This window comes from Platichthys flesus, chromosome 12 (assembly GCF_949316205.1).
Source record: "Platichthys flesus chromosome 12, fPlaFle2.1, whole genome shotgun sequence".
In the NCBI taxonomy this organism is placed as follows: Eukaryota; Metazoa; Chordata; class Actinopteri; order Pleuronectiformes; family Pleuronectidae; genus Platichthys; species Platichthys flesus.
Window position 1 is genome coordinate 8679459 of NC_084956.1, and position 20392 is coordinate 8699850.

The 20392-nt window shown below is 43.3% G+C and overlaps 1 protein-coding gene across 1 annotated transcript in view; it reads right to left on the reverse strand.

The window, feature by feature from the left end:
* Window positions 1–13457: 13457 nt before the first annotated feature.
* LOC133966562 (protocadherin-15-like) overlaps window positions 13458–20392 on the reverse strand; it is a 100436-nt gene continuing 93501 nt past the window's right edge. The window contains exons 30-33 of the mRNA XM_062401540.1: window positions 17756–17777; window positions 16794–16867; window positions 15578–15686; window positions 13458–15429 (exon numbers count right to left, since the gene is read on the reverse strand). Of these exons, the coding sequence (XP_062257524.1) occupies window positions 13465–15429; window positions 15578–15686; window positions 16794–16867; window positions 17756–17777 (2170 nt within the window). The 3' untranslated portion in view covers window positions 13458–13464. The remainder of the gene's footprint in view (window positions 15430–15577; window positions 15687–16793; window positions 16868–17755; window positions 17778–20392) is intronic.

The window sequence follows — 20392 nt, forward strand, 5'->3', positions numbered from 1 at the left end:
GTTCTTGATTCTTGCCGGTGAATATTAAATAAAAAGATTTTGCTGAAAAAGGTCAAATGAACAAATTATTAGCCAATCTGTGTTAATGACTTTTTCCTCACCGAGACGCAATGTGTTTGAGTGAAAGCTGTTAAAAAGTGCAGATGTAAATGAATTAACATCAAACTCAGCCTGGTCAGAATGATGAGATTACTACAGTATTACTTCTCTAACTACAGTTATAACCTTTCGGCCTGCGAGCCAAAGGGCATGTATATTAAATCCAGTGGTTGGAAGAGGGAGAGAATAAACACTGTGTTTGTTTAGATGGACAGGAGAGCAGCTTCAAAATAATAATTAGTTCAGAGGATAACTCCAGACTGCGGCGTTCATTACAGCATGTGATGATAACACTACGTGTGATGAGAGGAGGAAAACAACATGTCTCCTTTGCATTTCCCCCACTGCTTCAGTTGATGTTCCTGCATGATGAAAGCATCCCATAATCCCGCTGGAATGACAGTGGACAAAACATGGATAAGAGCAGGGAGGAAATTGCAGTACAAACAGCCTGATGAGTGCCAGAGACACGGCCCAATGAGTCTGGTCTGATCTGTGTTTGCACAGGACCGAAGCATGCAGATTGAAGCTCAAAGCCTTTTTGTGCGTGTGTGTGTGCTTGTGTGTGTGTGTGTGTGTGTGTGTGTGTGTGTGTCTGTCTGTGTGTGTGTGTGTGTGTGCGCATTGAGCAACAAGTTGAGGTTGGGCTAGCAACAGCGAACGAGACCAACAGGTGATTCAGGAGAAGACTCTTCTGCAGAGCTGGATTCCCATGGGATTTGTGGGCAACATTTTTCCCCTCTGCCTGTTTCCTCTCCCAGATCCCAGAGGTGTGACAAGAATTACTTTAAATAAGATCCATTGTGGATTATTGACAGGCAGAATTTAACTCACAATAAACATCTGTATTTTTCACAGGAGTTGAGCAAGGCACAAGGATTTGGATTTTAATCTTTTCTTCCTCTCAGAAAGCGTCTAATTGCGTCGGCTGGCAAGCCCACACAAAATGGTATGCAGTTATGAATGGTGTGTTTACGCAGGTCGTTTTTATGTGAAGTGTATATTTGCTTTCATATTGCATATAATTTTGCCCAATAACACTCACATCTGCTATTACCTTACCACAGACTTACTTCAGGCAAAAACAGGGAGGATTAAACCTTTATGATCTAGTCTGGATGGCATTGAAATGTAAAACAACAAAAATGTCTACAGTGTTTTTCTGTTGTAGAAGTTAAATTGTATTTTAGGAATAAAGCGCACATGTCCAACACGTCATATCAAAGTGCTCCTTTCTGAATTCTACATATAACCAGGCAGCCAGCGGCCATGCAGACATCACAGGCAGAGATATTAAAAAGACATTCACAACAAATCAGCGTTAGAGCAGTGCTAATAGGTGAATGGTATCTATTCCCATGTTCGCATTGTCCCTCCACGCACAGCCATGGCTAAATCAGTGCAGGCGCCACAGCTGCAGAAGCAGGTAGTAATAAGGCCCTGGATGGTGGCCCATAGATGTGTTAGCTGATGTGTTACTCAGAGGGCCCCTATGAAAAGACCCCAGGCGCCTATCCCAGTGCCTGTCTCCACAGCGCTAAGCGACCATTAGGCTGGATTTAAAGGGCAAGACATTTAGGCTGCTGTCATCTTGTGTCAGTCCACCACAGGGACCGCGCCGTGGTTAAACAGCCTCGTAAATAAACACCACACACATACGGGCAGGGAGCTGGGCTGTGGTGCTGCTGCTGCTGGTGGCGAGGGAATCGACCGCAGGTTTGGGCCGAGGCTCCTTTCAACGCCCCTCTCCCCCCATCCCCGCCAGCAGCTCCATGATTGCCAGACCTAACCTTCAACCTCATAAGTCATCGACTAGACTGACGGCTCCCCACACCGTCCCCGTCTTGCTCGCGCTCCTCCATCTTTCTTTCTCTTCCTCCCCCTGTCTCACACTGTCCCCCTGGCTCGGCTCAGACGCAGCACCACCACCACCTCGGCGGTGGCGACAGCAGTGATGGAAAAACTGAGGGCTTCTCTCTGAGCAGCCCTGGGGTCCCTCAACCCCTCCCCTCCTCTGCTCCTCGCCCTCTGTCTCTCCCCTGTCTGTCTTCTTCTGCAGTGGGGACCACACAGATGTTCCAAACCACATCCAAGCAGTCTGGCTGTGATGAGCACATTTGCACACAGAGTGTAAGCTAACAATCTGCCAACAGCTAAAACGTGTCTGACTATGGCCTAGCACTAATCTTTGTCTAAGACAACGGCCACTGGAACTAAAACTGGAGCTGCTTACGTAACGCTGGTAGACTTACTGGGAGACACACACACACACATACACACACATACACACATAATGGCAAATTATCACATGGAACATGGGATGAGCTGTTGCTTTGGAAACAGAGTGAACAACCTAATAGCTCTGGGCTGCCTGTTGAAGACTCTCAACCGTCATCACTAATGTTTTGATCATTAAAACAAATAAGAGCAAGTCAATCACTCAAGAAATGGAGATAGCGAGCGAGAAAAGCCGCGGATCAAGAATGCATTACTGTCAGGAACAGCTTAAATGGTGCGATTCAGTCCGACTGTAGGGAATAAAGAGGAATATAATCAGAGTTACCGAATGCCACGTCCTCTTTGAGTAATCAGCCATCTTTACCAGCCTCACAGACATCAATGCAAGTATGTCTCAGCCCCTGTCATTTAAAACAGCTACTGTTTTAATGCACAAAAACTAGTCAAACCCCTCAATTACACTTCATGTGAATGCTGTGTGTGTTGTGTGAGTGCGTCTGTGTGTGTGTGGTGTGCATACTCACAGACGAGTGGTGTGTCTGTGTGTGTGTAGTGTGCATACTCATCTGCAGTCAGTGGTTTGGTATGGTTTGGCGGGTGTGGGAAAGTGTGGTTAGAGCTATACTCACACAAATAGCGGTTTTTAGTGTGAGCAGACAGTGAAATTCTCATTTTAAGACAACAACATAGTGTGCACCTCAAGGCCAAACCGCACGATGTTTAAATCATTTTGGCTTAATTGCTTTTTAACAAGGCTCCCCTACTGCATTGACATTATACATTAACACGGTGGGTGCTGAAAGCTGAAAGTCTGGCGAGTCTGGCCTTGCTCGGCCGCGTCTGAAATGTTTTTGGCGAAGCGCTCCGCTTTGCACCGTTTATGAAATCAACAACAATGAAGGCAAAAGGGGCATTAAATTCCACTTTTACGCCTCCAAACCAATCAGAAAATCACATTTAAAATAATTAGTGGCGTCGTGTTGTGGAATAATGTCTTCACCGTGTCTAATAGGCCGAGTGCTCAATGCTGCTGTGTACAGCTTGGACATATAAGCTAGTGATAGAGCTGTGCATGATACATGGTACAAACACAGGACTACCAGTCATAAACCCCTTCATTAGGAGAGCCAGACAGTGTGGAGCATGTATTTTACTGCACACCCAACATTTCGGATAGAATATAACCTTTGGGCGGGATGTTGTAGGACGCTGAACTACCCTGTGCATGTCTGTGTGTGTGTGTGTGTGTGTGTGTGTGTGTGTGTGTGACCTGTCTGTCAGTAAAACCTTACTTTAGGTTTTGAGTACATTTCCAAAATAACAATGTGCAGCATAGAAATTATAAAGCACTCAAAATGTACAATATATAGTTATGGAAACCTAAAATCATGTGAGATGACTTCTAAAATGGAATTAAGTCCGATGGCCCGCGCTTTGCACACACAAACACACTGCTCGGCGAAGGTATACAGGTTCTAGACATGTCAAAACATCCTAATATCCTCGCAGGTCCCCAGATAGCTCAGTCTGCGGTCATCGGGTGCCTATTTTGGAGAGGCACCGTCTTAAATAGCTGCAGGAAATGAGGAGATGATGATGGGCTCTGCCTGAGCACCACTCTCTTAAAATAGGACTGATCTGTTGTCCTCTGCATGCCAGTAAGAGAGAGAAAGAAAAATAATCACATTGAGAGACATGTAAACCAATGAGTCAGGCAGGGGCGAGTGATGGATGCAAACAGTATTCATCATGACCTTAAATTATAAAGACAAAAAGCATGACAATGAATTAATATTTGGTAAATATTTACTGGGCTGACATCTGTTCTTTACGTGAGTAAAGAACAGATTAACAACAGCAGCAAGAAAAAGAAAGTTGAAAAGACTAATGAGATGTGATTCAGTCAATTCGAACAAGTATTTTCATCGACCGTGTTGAGAATCATCAGCCGTTACAGAATGTCCTCATAAACCCACACATACCATTTTTGGCCGAGCTGCAGGATCTCACAGGTATAAAGAGAATAAAATAGGAATACGTTACATCTCGTTATCAGTGTGTCAGGGTCACCTCTTTGTGAGAAGTTCTCCCCCCCGCTGCACATATCAAGTCACAGCCGTGAGCTCCAAGCGCCATCTTGTGGCCGCGTGTGCACAACAGCTGAGTTTCCTGAGAAACATGACGAATTAGGCAAATGCATATTTTCAGAGCATCATTCAGAGACAAGGCAATTTGAGTGTGGGAATCCCTTTTTTGAATCCCTCAAAAAAGATTACATTAGAAACATTAAAATAACATTAAATAAATTCTTTAAGATATTCAAGGAAAAACATCAGACTATGTTTGGGTGGTTTAACTTTTTCGGGTGGATGCTGATGCAGAATTTAACGGTAAATAGCCACTTACTATATGTAAACAACTACATTGGTTAATGTTCTTTCCTCACACGCATCATTGAGTTACAGGAAGCACAAGCTAAAGTCACTATGATCAACGTGTCTTGATGCAAATAGCAACACATTTCTATCTTATCACAGTTTATTACCAACGACCTGCTGCCTGCTTTTTTAATGCGCTGGAAATCAAATAAATTCCATTACATTTAATAATATAACATCACATGTCAAGAGAAAATATCAGAACAAACATGAAAATATTCCTCGCTGCCAATCTTAGCAAAAGGATGCAAGGCCTGCATGGGAATAAACCACGAAGAGTGAGTTAATGCCTTTCTGCTGCAGAAACTTCCCTCACAATGTTCTTGCTGGTCATTTATCATGTCTCCAGGTGCCTCTCTGTGGGATTAACAGTTTCTGGATGCTTCCACGGGGTCATGCAGGGATTCCAGCAAGTTATTCTCAGCTGGCTTTTTCCCGCTATATCTCCAATCAGACTTTCGACTCCACTGCACTCCCAAGGAAATCTAATTAGTAGGCAGTGATGTGCTGAAATGTGAAGGAGCTGGGTTAAGCGTAATCTTAACAGGTGGCGGAGCTGCGGGGCAAAACTGAAAAAAAGAAGAAGGTGAGAGCCAAATTGATCACCGGTGAAATTAGTGGCTCCTTGGTGCCCCGAAGAGAATTCACAGAATGTTTATGAATTGGACTAAAGTGTGGATAATCAAGTTACGGCCGATGGGGAAGCTTTGATGAATTTAGCATCGATCAGGAAAGGGCAAAGCTCCTTCAGTGGCATCACTTGTCTGCAGGAGTAATGAACTATCAAGTGCTGCAACAACATCATAACTCGATAAGCGCCTCAGCTGTGTGAGCGCTGAAGAAAAGGGCACGAGAACAATACAGCATGTTAGTTCATCTGGCAACGACAAAGCACGAGGGGCCGACACGTTCCCGAGTTTCTGCTCCTCAAGTTGTGTTCAGCTGAATCTAATCAACTTTTGATATAGAGGGCGGACCACCAGGGTTCATTTCCTCAGTGGGCCAGAGTGTTAATAATATCCCCAAAAAAAACATTTGCTATATTCATCACCAAAAACACTGGCACAACGGTATATTAAAAGTTGTTTGTTTCAGTTCAATTCATCTTTAAAAATTCTGTCTAAATAACAAATCTGCAGTTCATCTCTTAACAAGAAAATATATCTGTATCCTATTAAAACCTGCAAGTCACTGTTGGAGAAAGGTTGAGTCCTATACTTAAGAATTCTAAAAAATTGATGAAGTGATTGACATTGTCTGGAGCTCTAGTGTCTCTAAGTGTCTCCGAACAACAAACCTTGGCTGTCGGCCTCAGTAAAAGATGTTCACTTGTGACCAATGTTCCTTTTTACCTTCATGTTCTGTCTGTTTCAGTAAAAGAGGAAGAGGGACATGGTTAAAAAAAAATGTCTTATCGGCTATGTTTAATTATTCCAAGGGGCAAACATCAGGAGCTCCCCGGAAAATCCAGAACATCTGCCTTAAGTAGCTTATTCATCTCTATTAATATAATGTTTTCATACAGATTCCAGCTGAATGTTTAAATCATTAAATTGCACAGCCTTAAGCTTGTTTTTGTACATTGGAGAATGAAAAGGCTTCTGAGATCTAATTTGAGTCAATTTAATCACAGTATTTTAACTCATACACCTTGTTTATCATCAAAGAAAATAATGAATGCTTCATCTTGTCCCCTCACAGTGTTGTGTTTCATGAAATCACCCTCACATCAGATGGGGAATATGTTTGGCACAACCCATAATGCACAGCACCCTCTAATGTGGCTCCACTGTAATAACTGACCTGCGAACAGACCCCAGTCTCCTGCAGCACTGACCCGTTCCCATCCGTCCCTGTGCCGGCTGCAGGGCACATGAAGCAAAAAGCCATAGTCCACCGAATAACAAAAATAATCACATGCCTGAGTTGTAATTTCACCAGTAGCTATTGTTTGTGCTCACAAAAAACACTGCCTCTGTATTTTGTGGCTCAAGGCGTTATAAAATATATGGTAACATTACTCTTTTTTTCTTGACTCCTTGATTTGAGCTGTACTCGTACCCTCAACAGATTTCGCAGGAGTAAATAAATGAGTCACCTGTAGTTTTTAGATTGAAGTCTAGCAAAATAGATCATTTTATTTTGGAGGAAACAAAGACTCCTGCCCTCCAGGTCTGAGCATGCAATAAGCGGTGGTGATGGATAGGTATTATGAGGAGTTTCCTCCTGCCTCCGTTGGGGATTTGTGGTAATCTCCTTTAGAATGAGTCATGGCTAGATTACCATATTGGCTGCTGTAGGCCAGGATATCCTATATAGGCTATGCTAATGGCTGAAACTCAGGTGGCTCGCCGGTGAACCTGGAATGAGAACAGTGCTTACCTATTCCCAAGCAAGTGGAAACGGTATTATGTTGCATTAGCCACATCTTCCTGTGCACACAGAAAATCAAATCTGCATGCTCATGTAATGGCTTCATCCCATCAGAGATCGCACACACACACTTACGACACGCAGTATTCACATGTGATAAAAGTGTGCCTGCTGTGTTTACCTTTTTCACACACACTCCGACAACCGTCCCGTCTGTGCATGATAATACAAAGATTATGGATTTTATATGATGCTTTATGCTTCTTTATTCTGCGATGAGTTGGCTGCATTCAAACACTTCCTTCTAAGTTTTGTTTCCTGCCATGAACCTCCCTATAGTAAAAAACAGTAAATTCGCAGCTAGAGAGTAAATGTGTTGACGGCGTTAACTTGGGACAAAGGCAAATTGGAAAAGATCTAACAAACCAAAACAATACAAGCGAAGTCATACGCTAGAAGACCAGATGTCAACTTGGAAAGACGAGGAGATTGAAGGGCCTTTGGCGATGAGGGACGAGGTGGGTGTCGATGTGCTGTGAACAAAAACCTGATCTCCATGGCAGAAATTTATGCTTAGTGTTCTGCCTCCTGCCTCCTGCAGGTGCTACCCAGGCATCGCCCCTCGCCTGAATGTGCGTGACATTCTGCATTCTTTAAATGTGAAAAGCAAACTCTGAATAACATCCACACAGTGAGCTCTGGAAATGGCTCATGACTACTTTCACCTTCCTGCCAACTGGAGGTTGAAGCTTCTGACATCAAATACAACACGGTGGCATCAGGAATGTCTTCCTACAATCCCGGCAGGGGTCATTACTCCACACTGTTAATACTCATCACATTACTGACACGTGTTTATTTCAGGGGAAAAAAGTGGAATCCAATTCCTGTTGAGCTCATCTTCCTAATTGACATTCATTATGAATATTTGATTGAAGGTTGATTTAATATTGATGCCCTTCTGTGAAGTTGCTCCCACTTCTTCTTTCCGTCAAATTGAATGATAACCTAATTGAATGTGGCTCCGTCTACTGCAGTGAAACTCCATCCGCCTCGGAGAGCCGCAGAATTCCTTCCACTTTTTAAAAAGCCGTGTGAGAATGCACAAGGTCGTCGCACTGAGCAACCGAAGGGTGTTGAAAGGCCAATTAATGAGCAAGCTATCACCGGCTATGGTGTGAAGAGAGCGAAAGAGAGAGAGAGAGAGAGAGTGTGAGGTTGACCCGGCACCTTTGTTTGGTGCACACCCAGCAAGACTAACTTCGCCGACTCCCCAAGTGTATGAATAATCACCCTCCATAAACCCTCAGAGATTTATGAATCCCAGTGAAGCACGGCAGCATTTCCGTGTGATGATTTACATCACACAGGTGTATCAAAGAATTACTGTCGCAGAAAATTACTTCACATAAACATAAACTGTGACAGACTCGGTTCTGGAGGATGTATAAATACATTTAAATGAACCCTGAGGTGAGAATCACTGTGACCAGGACAAAAAACTGTCTCTGGGGTTTGTGCATTGCAACTACTGCAGATGTACCAACTGTAATGAACTAATGATTCATTGTTGGAAAACTAGAAAGGCACATGAACAACTTCACCAAATCTATCACGCGTGTCACAAGAACACAAATTATTAAACGAATTAGAGGCTGTGTTAAGGAGTCATTGACTGTATATGCGGATGGGATATTCCCAGTCATTTTAGGTAGTTCTTATAACACTGATGTGTTATATAACACAGCGATTTGATTCTATAAAACATAGTGAAGCGCCACAATTGACATGTGAGACTGACTAATGATTGGTAGAGTATGTGGATTAGTGGGACGTCTTTACCACGGCTCCCCCCCCCACCCCTGTTAACTACTTTAGTCATTCTAACATTAACATTTTAACATCCTCACGTTCCTGACAAGCTGTTCAGCAGCTACGTTTATCTTGTTCTTGATAATAGATTTTAGAATTTGGTATCTTTAGCTAATTATTACTTTATGCTATAGAGCGATACATAATTTAAAATAGCAATTTAGAAGCAACTAATATTGACCATTTTTCTGCTTTAATATTATATCTCTACCAAATAGGGCATTATTTACTAAAAGGAATGGACTGATACGCATTTAGGAAAAAAAGGGCTTGGTTTGAATATAAATGTGTGTCATGTAATTGTGTCTTATAAAGGTCAAACAATGATAATAAAGCCAGTTAATTTTGACCAATAAATAAATCATCCTGCCACAATTGAAATTGAAATTGAATGCAAATCAAGTGAGGTAATTTACCAAATGATGTCTGTGGAACAGGATTGTTAAAGGAAGCAATCAGCCTCAATGGCCTTCATCCGACTTAAATATATATTTTTTTGCCATTTTTCTTCTGAGGCGGGAGCTCTCGTCAAATGTTTTCACAACGAGGTTGAAATCTTATCTCGATCTGCAGCTCAATGCACATGTGTTCTGTCTAGAGATTAAAAGACTGGATACATAATTAAACTCCCCCTGCTTATTGTCATTAAATCTTTATTTTCTTGATTTAATTTCATATATTATAGACTTTGAGGTTGGCGCATATTTGTTTTTGCCGTGTCGCTTCTTATTTATTGAAGAGGACGTTGGTGGCGATAACGCCTTAGATATGCTGAGATATTTCCTGTAGGCGTGCATCATCTCATCATCTTTAGACAGTATTGTTCTATAAATAATTAATGCAAATGCCAAGTAAATCCCATTTGAGGAGTCATTGGATTGCAGGTTCTCTCAAGCTTTTCTTTTTATTACGACAGGGATATGTCCATTCTTAATGCTGTAATTTAATCTACTTAGTGAAATGATCAGAGTGAAGAGCAAGACAGAAATGCTCAGAAGAAACAATTCCATTATTTCTGGGTCAGCTTTAATCCAATTCATCAGGAGAGTCTTCCAAAAAGAGATTTGTGAGGTATGTCCTTGAGGGCATGGCTGCATTTCATATCTCATATTTCAAATCGCTTCATAAGAAACACATACTCCATAACTGCATTTGAGAGTGTTTGTACTTTGCTTTTCTGTAGTTTTTCTGTAGAGTCTAGATACGATGAACACTGGATATATTTGTCTTGTCTGTGCAGAACTAAAAATGATCCAGATGGCAATTAAAACTGATATTTTTGCAGGTGCAGCCATTTATATAATTTTTCCTCTACTTCTATCAGCACAGAGCTGAGATTTGTTCTGATCCTTTAGGACACCGGGCTTGTTTTGGTGGCAACAAGGTTCCCTCCTGACCTATTTTCTGAGCCGCGTTTCAAGCTCCTTCACTTTGGCATTCAGTTCCTGCTCCTTTGTGAACTTCAGCCTACAAAGAGGGGTGTGAACTTGATTGGCATTTCCTCGGTTTGATTGACTGTAGGACACTTTTTGTAAATGTCATTCTGGATGTGTCAATCTCCGATAAAACCAAGAAACAAATAAGGAGATTGTGCCAGAGATTATTTTCAGTCCCTTCTGTCTTTTTGGTTACGATCAGTGTCACCTTAAAAATGAAAAAAGCACGTTTTCTTTCTGCCTTTTTTTTGGGGGGGGGGGGGGGCTAGTGTTAGTGTGTTGACAGGTGAGAAAGTGCGCACAGGAGGACTGTCAGCGTCTCAGACTTCACAGCGTACGTCCCACTGCTACAGTGGCCATCCATATCCCCGTGTGTTTGCTTCCACATGCACTACCTCCTGTGTGGAGCCATTTCACCCCAGCCAATGTAGAAGGAGAGGCTGTGCACATTTGCATATACTGTGCAAAGACCTATGTTAAGAACTAAGATGCAGAAGCATATAGTCAAGTGCCCAAAGTTTCCTCAGGGCTGTTTATATTTATGTCTGTATATGACGAGGTAAATACAGTTAGTATAAATTACCCACAAAATGTCACGTTTATTCCCGTTAATTCCCGTGGAAAGTTTCCAACTTGGAATATTCCCGGAATTTTGCAATCCTACCGCTGGGTTCAGCTTTTATCAACTTTCATCCCCATTATGTAATTCAAGGACTGCATCTTTAAAACCCCGGACATTTTAATACTTCTTTATGAAAGGCACACAATGATGCACTTCAGTACTTTCAAAAAATGAGTATCACCCATGTTGCTAAAGAAGCCTGATGTTGAGGACACTGCGAAGTAGCATAAATAGTCAAGGCCTGCAAATTATGCTGCACAGTAACATTAAAATAGTTTAGAGCTTTATTGTTGAATGTAACACACATTTTTTTGGTAGTCCGTTTTCCCCTTGTACGGGGGTCCTGATGTGTCGATGTAAAGCAGTTGAAAATACCACATTACAAATGTCCATATAAAAACGCTGTGAGCACACTGTCACATGTCACTGTTGAAATACAGCGATGACAGTCACGTGGGTATTATGTTTTTAATTTAATAGGTTAGATTCTCCATCTCTGTTAGATACAAAATAGACAAAAATAATTTCATATATTCTCCCAGAAATCTTCAAAAACATTGTCAAGTGATCACAACATAAAATATTCAATGACAATCATAATCTTTTGCAGGTAAAATGCTATTAGCAAAATAAGTTTCTGTTTACTTTTATCACAGACTATATAATCACAAACTCTTCTCCTCTTTCAGGATTGCTAGTTGATAGAACCTTGAACATCGCGGTGAAACGAACTTCAATCTATTTGTGATTCGTTTGAAAAAAATGCAAAAACAAAGCAAAATATGAAAACAGTCAACAGCAGAGGCCCATTTTTCTGAATGACAAAAAAATGACAGTCAAGCACAGTTCAGATAAAATGTCATATTTCTTTGAGGCACTCCTTTCCTTGCAGCTCTAGGTTTCAATCCGTTATAGCCCTGTCGGTGATAAACGCTTGACAAAAAAGCTTCAACACAGTGTGGATGAATAAAATTTGACTGTAAGTCCAATCACCAGTCGTGAATGGTGATTAGAGCTTATCCAGTTTGAGGCACACAATCGTCTTTAATGATCATCTTCTAAACAAAAACAAAAAAAAAACCTCAGTATGATAAAGATAAAAGGAAAATGAGAAGAAGGACATGTATTCTCTACATGGCCAGTCAGAGTTTTGTCATTGGTATGTGCAGGCTGTTCCAGGGTCCCATCCATAACTCGTCCTCGTCCGATAATGTGTGGTCACTGTGGCACTCAAGTGTCTCCCTGCTGCTCTTGTGGTTATCAACACACGTCTCTTGCTCGTCACTGACACACAGGCCAATGTTGTTTCTGTCAATCAAGGCCTTGGCTATACTGGTTTTGGACCCAAAGGTTTTGAGCTCGTTGTTGCTGGGTCCCAGGGAGCCACAGGAGGACCGGGTGTTGAGGTTGACGTCCACATCCGACGGGCTACACAAACCTGTTCCGTTTTCTGTGTTGTTTCCCGAACCCTCGATGCTTATAACAGGCGGAGGTTCTTCGTGGGTCACGCCTAGCTTGTCTAGTTTTTTGAATTGCTTACCCAGCCGGCACGGCGAGCCCCCCTTCAGGTTGTTTGGGTGCGGCAGCCTGCGGGTTCGGACGATGGTGCCGTTTTGTGCGAGGTAGACGTTCCCGTTGATGTTGGGAGGTCGGTTCCACTGGGTGTCTGTGGTGCTCTCCTCTCCCGTGGAGCTGGTCTCATTCTCCCGATCTACCACCAACTTAATCCGTTTCTTTCTCGCAGTCTGGGAAGGAAACAAGGGGTCAGAGTAAATATATAGTCAGTATCAGAGGCTGAAGAACATCCCAGGCCTCAACACAATCACTGCAGATAGCTGGGTTGTACAAAAGGGTACTGAGATCAGAGAGTTGATTATCCTAAGAAAGAGAAAAAAGAAAAATCAGAAGAAAAGTTCCTGTATATTTAAGGACTGCAGGACTTTAACTCCCACATAACTACTGGATCATCAACTGCTGTTATAACATTAATACAACTATGAATTTTGACATGGACTCATAAACAGGACCTGGTAAAATAACTTATCAACAAAGTTTAATGGGGGGAACTTTTTTTAGATTTCCGAAGAGGACAAATTTCACAATCGGAGGAAACGGACGGTGCTGCAACATGCAAAATCTCACAGTAGAGTCAGATGCAAAGGCGTGAAAACACACTTAGAGATCCCAAAAGAGAAGAGTAGGTCAAAGATGTAAGAAAAGAGCAAAATCCTCATATTTCAAAGCAGGGAAGTTTTTCCTTGCTGAGGGGAAATGAGGGATAAGTGGATGTTTGAAACACTCAGTAGAGGCAGGCAATATTTCTTCACTCCCATGCAAGGGTAATTGAATTTATTCTCTCTTACTTCACAGCAGACAATATATCTCTCTAGAAGGAAGTTGAGTTTCCTTCAGACTCTGAATCAGCATCTGACGTCGCCCCCGTTTCTCCGGAGGCCTTCGACGCACCGCTGGGTTCTGATCCAGAGCCGCTGGCTGAGGACCTGTCAGAGGAGATGGCGTCCTCATCCACCTCTGTGATGGGGGATAGTCCTCCGTATGTCTCCTCAGACGTCTCGCCCATGCTTCTGATCTCTGAGCGATATGGGGGAGCAGTGTAAGGGGCAGAGGGTCCCGGGTCTCCAGATGTCACACTGGACTTGGTGGACAATGTGTCGTCGCTGAGCTCGCTGGCCGAATCTTTGCTCTCCTCAGCAGACTGAGATTCTTCCTCATCCTCTTCTTCACTCTCCTCTGTTATCGTGTCCTCAGATACGCGGCTCCGAACGGACTTTCGGGAACGCCGGCTGCCACTGGTGGACTTGGAGGCAACAGAACTCTCCTTGCTACCCAGGGAACTTTGATCCTCCATCTGACTGCCAGGAAAAGACCCTCCAGCAGACTCGGATTCAGATGTTTTCCTCTGGCTGGACCCACGAGATGAGGAGCCTTCACTGCCTGACTCTGCCTCGCTGGCTGTCCCTGTCCCTGTCCCTGATTCGGCATCACTGAGCTCTTCGCTGGACTTCTCTGATGTAACTACACTTCCTGATGACCTGGTTCTCTGTGACAACTTAAAGCTGGAACCAGATAAAGACGCAGCACGGCTACTACTGCCGCTGCCACTGCCGCTACCACTGCCGCTACCACTGCCGCTACCACTACCGCTACCACTACCGCTGCCACTCCCACTCCTCCTGCTACCACTCCTACTTGCACTCTCACTACCACTCGTGGCTGATGACCTGCTCTTCTTGCTGGCTCCAGTAGCTGATGATCTCATGGAAGAGCGGGCAGAAGACCCACTTCCTGCAGCACTCTCTGAAGCCTCTTCCTCCTCAGACTCTTCCTCAGAGTCCCTCCCTGTTTCTGAACCCTTTTCTGAGCTGGTTTCCTTCTCTGTTGCCGTCCCTGTTCCCGATTCAGTTTCTTTCTCAGATTCAGACTCTTTCTCGGAGTCAGACTCTTTCTCTGTTTCAGATTTTTTCTCTGTGGCCGATGACTTCTCAGAATCGGACTCTTTCTCTGAATCCGATTCTTTATCGGTCGCCGATTCTTTCTCACTAACAGATTCCTTCTCACTTTCTTCTCCTTCAGATTTGGACTTGCTCTCCTCATCAGAATCCCCTGGATCTTCGTCTGGCTCTTCCTCTGAGTCCACTGTGCTTTCGTTGGCATCGTCTCGGTCTAAATCTACTTTCAGATAATCTCTGTCAACACTGCTTTTCTCTGAGGATTCATCATCAGAGCCTTTCTCCTTACCGCTTCCACTTGCACCTGCTTCCTGCTCACTCTCTGTGACACTGATAGACACCTTGGACCTCCTCTCATCCTCACTGGTGGCTTGCGAGGCCTCCTCGTCTCTCTCGCTGCCTGTGGCAGAGCCACGACTCACACTACTCTGCGACTTCCTCCTGGCCCGCAGCCTGTTGCCTAAGTTGATTTTCTTCATAACTTTGCCAAGACGGCTGCGGGAATCAGACTTGCTGTCGATTGGTCCCGTATGCGCCGGCCCGTCAGTCAGACTCTCCTGGCTGTCAATGCGGCGCGCTGACATCAGTTTGGCATAATCTTTGTCCTTCTTCCAGGCACCAAACATCTTGAACATTCTGGCTTTTTTCCATGCGGATGGGCCAGAGGGAGCCGCATCAGATGGCTTCTCTCTCTTGCTGGCTGCCAGGAGTTTGCTGAGTTTCATAACAGACTTCAGTTTCTTGGCAGCCTTAGAAGGCTCACCCTCCGCTGCTGGCTCAGCTTGTTCGATTTCATCCCCTGGCGGCACATCTCTAAATGCAACCTTCTTGGATGGACCTCTACCCCGCACGCCGCCACGGCCCCTGCCTCTGCCTCGGTCCTACGACAGTCACATTTCATTTTGCAATGGTTTGTGATGATAAAGCCAGAATGTGACACAGGGTTGATGCAGCTGTTTCAATAATAGACTGAACACACAACTCATGAAGGTAATAGTTTTACATTATCACATGAAGGAATGGTAATACCTCCGGGCCACTGTAGTAATACCCATCATCCTCCATTATCACCTCTCCATATTCATCATACATGGGCGGTATCAGCCTCCTCCGACTGCCGAACTGAGGAAGGTCGTACCTGAGGAACAGAAACAACGTAATGATAAAACTGCAGCATTTACAATTACAGTACACCAGCATAACCATTGATTAATGAGGTAGCTTTAAAAAGTACTGATCCATATGTTGTGAGATAAAAAGCCACAAGCATCTGTATTAGTTAAACATATTTTTGTATGTATTTTTACAAGCAACTGTAATCATTTAACACAGTGCAGCTAATGAGTCACTGGAGAAATGTAATTAACAATCTGCTAAAGGGATGAGAACGATATTAGATCAATACGAGCAAACTAAAGGAAAATATAACTGTAAACTTATATAGTTTTTAAATTACCTTCTGCAGAACAGTGTGTACAGTACAGCATGACGTTTTCAGCTGTCACGCAATTTATGTTAGTAAATTATCTAAACTCCGTCTCCTAAACCTTCATCCGTCAAATCTGCTAGACTCCATTCATTACTGCGTTTTTTTTTCCTTTTCTGTAGATTTGGCTTCATCTTTGATAAAATACTCAGTGAATGCTGCTGTGATTTGCTGCACTGCCTGGAAATCATTCTGCAAGTTTGAAAGGGTGCAGAGGGAAAAAAACATGCCGAGGCTAAAAGAAGTTTTACAGAATGTTCTCAGCAGTAGGTACATATAGTGCAAGTGACCTGCCACAGAGATGGAGCTTTTAATGAACAACATTTTCCCGCAGCTGTTCGGGCTTTGAGTTGCATGTTTCTCCTCTTTACACCATAGGGGAGAAGGGACAGGCAAGCCAAAAAACGCCCTCTTTCCATTAAACCCCGGGAAAACACTTTTAAGAACTTAGGTACTGGACTCAAGGTGAGCATAATTGATGAGCATATTTGATAGGAGGGGAGCGGGAAAACGCTTGAATGGTATGCAACGCTGCAGAAGTGTGAGGCAGCCAAAGTTACGCTCATCGTTTTATTCTGAACTTCTTTCAAAAAAACTCGCCAGCCCCAGAGGAGCTCAGCACTCGGAGCTGGGAAGCAAGGTCACCACAAATAAATCCAAATTATGTAATTTCTTTCACTTGAAAATGATTGAGGATCAGTCCCACAGATTAGATTGAGACAGCAGGGAGATGGGACGGTCAGTGGGCTGCATGCTCACCCTTGGTCGTAATTATAGTAGTCCTGTGTGTAGTAGTCCTGGCCCGGGTCGATACCTGACTCCATGGAGAGCTCCTGCATGTCGGGAAGCAGAAAAGAGAAATTACTCAGCACACCTCGGAGAGAGAGACAGAGAGAGAGAGAGAGAGAGAGAGAGAGAGAGAGAGAGAGAGAGAGAGAGAGAGAGAGAAAGAGAGAGAGAGAGAGAGAGAGAGAGAGACAGAGACATCAGAAGAAGAAGAAGAAGAGCCGCAGCAGCAGCACAGAGGGTGAGTATACAGCAGATTGACTACAATCCCTGTGAATTAAGAAAAGCAGGAGTGTTTCTACCTCAGGTCTCAGCAGAGATGGCCTCAGCAGTTGCTGTTGCTGCCAAAGTTTAGTAGGGAAGAAGGTGATGGAAGGGAAGGGACGGCCAGGAGGGACACAAACACAAGGAAGAGTTCACTCTACACGTTTCAGATTTAGAAGCCAGAAAAAGAAAATGCAAGGCGTCTCTCCTACATTAAATCTAAGCTACACACCACGGAGGAGCAAGGGGAGAAGTATTGATGGAAGCAAGGGAAAACAGAGGGAAGGAGTCAAACATCCTGCCTCTGCTGGGTGTTGACAGGTCATTGAGTATTTGAAGGTGAGAAAAAGGAGTTAATGTCAAAACTGTCAAGCCTCGACTTTGTTTGGCCTTCAATTATGTTTTTTTTGCCCAACAGGGGACAAAAACTCATCCAAATGCTTATCTGCTATTTGACAGAACCACTGGGAGAAAAAAACTTTTCTGAACCAAACCTAAGCTGTAATGTCAGAGTAAGAAGTCCTATCGGCGGGATCTCATATTAATCTCATTCAGTGTTTTCCATCAAGTGTGTGATAGATAAGAGTAATAGGATATCAGCTGCCTCGAGAGTGACAGAACGTCGGGGCACAACATTATAATAAAAACACATCACAGGAAGGAATGCTTACCTGTCTGCCGTAGCCTCGCCTCCTGCGCCGCACAAAGGAGAAAAGAAGACAAATAATGAATATGGAGCGACAGCAACATTTCAAGTGCTTTTAGATAAAGAAAATGTTTCGACTGCGGGACGAAGACTGCGTCTACTTTCTGCTGACCGCCAAGGAAAATGCAGCTTTACTTACTGTGCATTTCCTTGTTAAAATACAGAGTTGCAGTTATTCCTCAGTATTAAAGAGGGGGCCTGAGGCCGAAATGTTATCAAGCAGATGCGGGCTGTCCCCCCCCTCCTGTTATCTCATCCAAACAGGGAGGAAAAAAAGTCACAATAAAAGCAAATATCAAAGAGGGCTGGGAAGACTGGGGTTTGAAAAAAAAGGGAAAGAACTAACTGTTTATACAGACGTATCTAGACAATCTCCGAGCAGATATGAAAAAGACATTGTGAGTCATGGTGGAATTACGAACTCAAAGAAAGCTAATAAAATTGTGTCTGGTTATCGCTGCGTAATACGCCATTTTCTCTCCCCAGAATGCAATGTTTTTTCTTTCAAAATCGAATTAAGTAAATCTTAAGAATTTCCCTATCAGACAGAGAGACAAGAATGCCACTCAATACCAAACAATCCTACATGTCTGTCTAGTTCTTCTGACAGGAAACTAAACTGTTTATCTGCACAAGATAATGCCACATAGATCTTAATGCCACAAATGAGATACCGTACTAATTCAATAAAGCTATTTTATTCTAATTCTTGGATCCATCCTTTTAACTAGATTCACAATTCTTTGTAAAGGGTTCTGCCTGGGCATTATCTCACCCCCCCACCAAGGCCAAACAGTCCTGCATGTGTGACTAGTTCTTATGACGAAAAACAAAAGGAATTAGTCTGTTAATCTGCACCAAATTATACAAAATTGATTGATCTCAACACCACATGCATACATGTTTTTCTACCATTAAAGAGAAGCTAATAAAATGTCTGAAAATGTGACTTTCAAATTCTTGGTTCGATCTCTTTAGATGGATTCACCCAAAACAAAACAAAAAAGGTTCTTCTCTGGTCTTTGTCCCTCAGCCAAGTTTGGTGCAGATAAATCTAGCATTGTTTTGTCCAGCTGCCAAAAAAAGCACAGGTGGGTAAGCAACCTCTTTGGCGGAGGTAAAGAACCATCTACCGTGGACAACAGCAGTGCATCCAAGACGCATTCGGCAGAAGTCAATGAGATACGGTGAGTAAATGGAGCAGCCCGTCTAAAACCTCCAGGTTCACAAGCGTACAACTGTAACCTGTCTGGGCCCATAAATAATGACGACTCCCACACTCGGATATATGGCCAAGCAATGATGTGAGCTTCCTCTGGAGAGCTGTAATCTGTTATTATGGGCAGTGACCAGGGGACAGGGCAGAGCCATATGGCCACACCTCCCAGGCAGAGCGGACGATGGGAGTGGGGAATCTGATGGATGACCTGTTGGCTCGGCTGCCGGCTACTGCGGTGTCGCACAACATCAAGAAAAATGGCCCAGTGGACGGCAGCCGCAGGAAGTTCTCGCATGAGGAGAACTCTGGGGAATAGATGGGCGATATTACCTTATCGGGTTCATGAGGTAACGATGGAGAAAAAGGCGTTAAACCAGAATTACAACGAGGCTTGAATGCTGAAGAAGCCAGTGTATTATATATATGTCACAGCAGGGTGCATCTTGGCTCTGTAAATAGCTGGCTTCACAGTTTGCCTTTGCATAAAATAAACAACATTTCAACTGGGTCATACTATTCTGCTGCTGCCACCAACACATTCAGCAACAACACAAATAGGACACATTATGGTTAAGCAATCAGTTTCAATTCAGGTTGATTCAACATTTTGAAGAATGATGATAATCACTGAGCGTTAGAGGAGGATAGAACTGTTTTGTCTGTCAGGTGAATATGAAGCTATGAAAAGCCGCCTCTTAGTTTAACACACAGACTGGAAGCAGGTAAACAGGGGCTTGATTTGGTTTGTTCGTGGGAAACAACAAATACGTACCAGCACCCTCACCAACACAGTATATCTTCATCCATCCATCCATCCAGAGGAGAGCATGCAAACTCCACAAAGAAAGACACCAGCCAATCCAGGACCTGAACTGTGAACCTTGCTATAACACTACGCTGCTAATAACTGGGACATTGAGCCGCCCTCTTTATCCAATCAAAACCACAGCGTAAAAAATGGGCATGATCAATAGTAAAAAATATAAAATTTACATTGTTGCACTGATTAAATAACTAAATAATAATAATTAAATTTCAGAGTCACTGGTTGAAAACTTTTATTTTGGACTGCTTATGTTTCTCTCTGCTCAGCAAACAAACCAGCTGTGGCGCCATATTAACCATACAGATGTGGCAGTGCTATTTCTCATCAAACTCTCTGAATTAAAGTAAAATAGTAGATTTCCTCAAATGTTTCTTTAATACAATATGTGGTGTGAGAGCAGGCGGATGTTTCACGCAACACAGGATCTCTCTGATCAGCATCTGCTGCTACATGGACATTAATGATTTACCTGTTTACCATATGGTGTTTGGTTTGTATTTGCCTGAGCATATTATGCAGTAAGTTAAGTCAGCGTCATCTTTGCATGCATTCATACT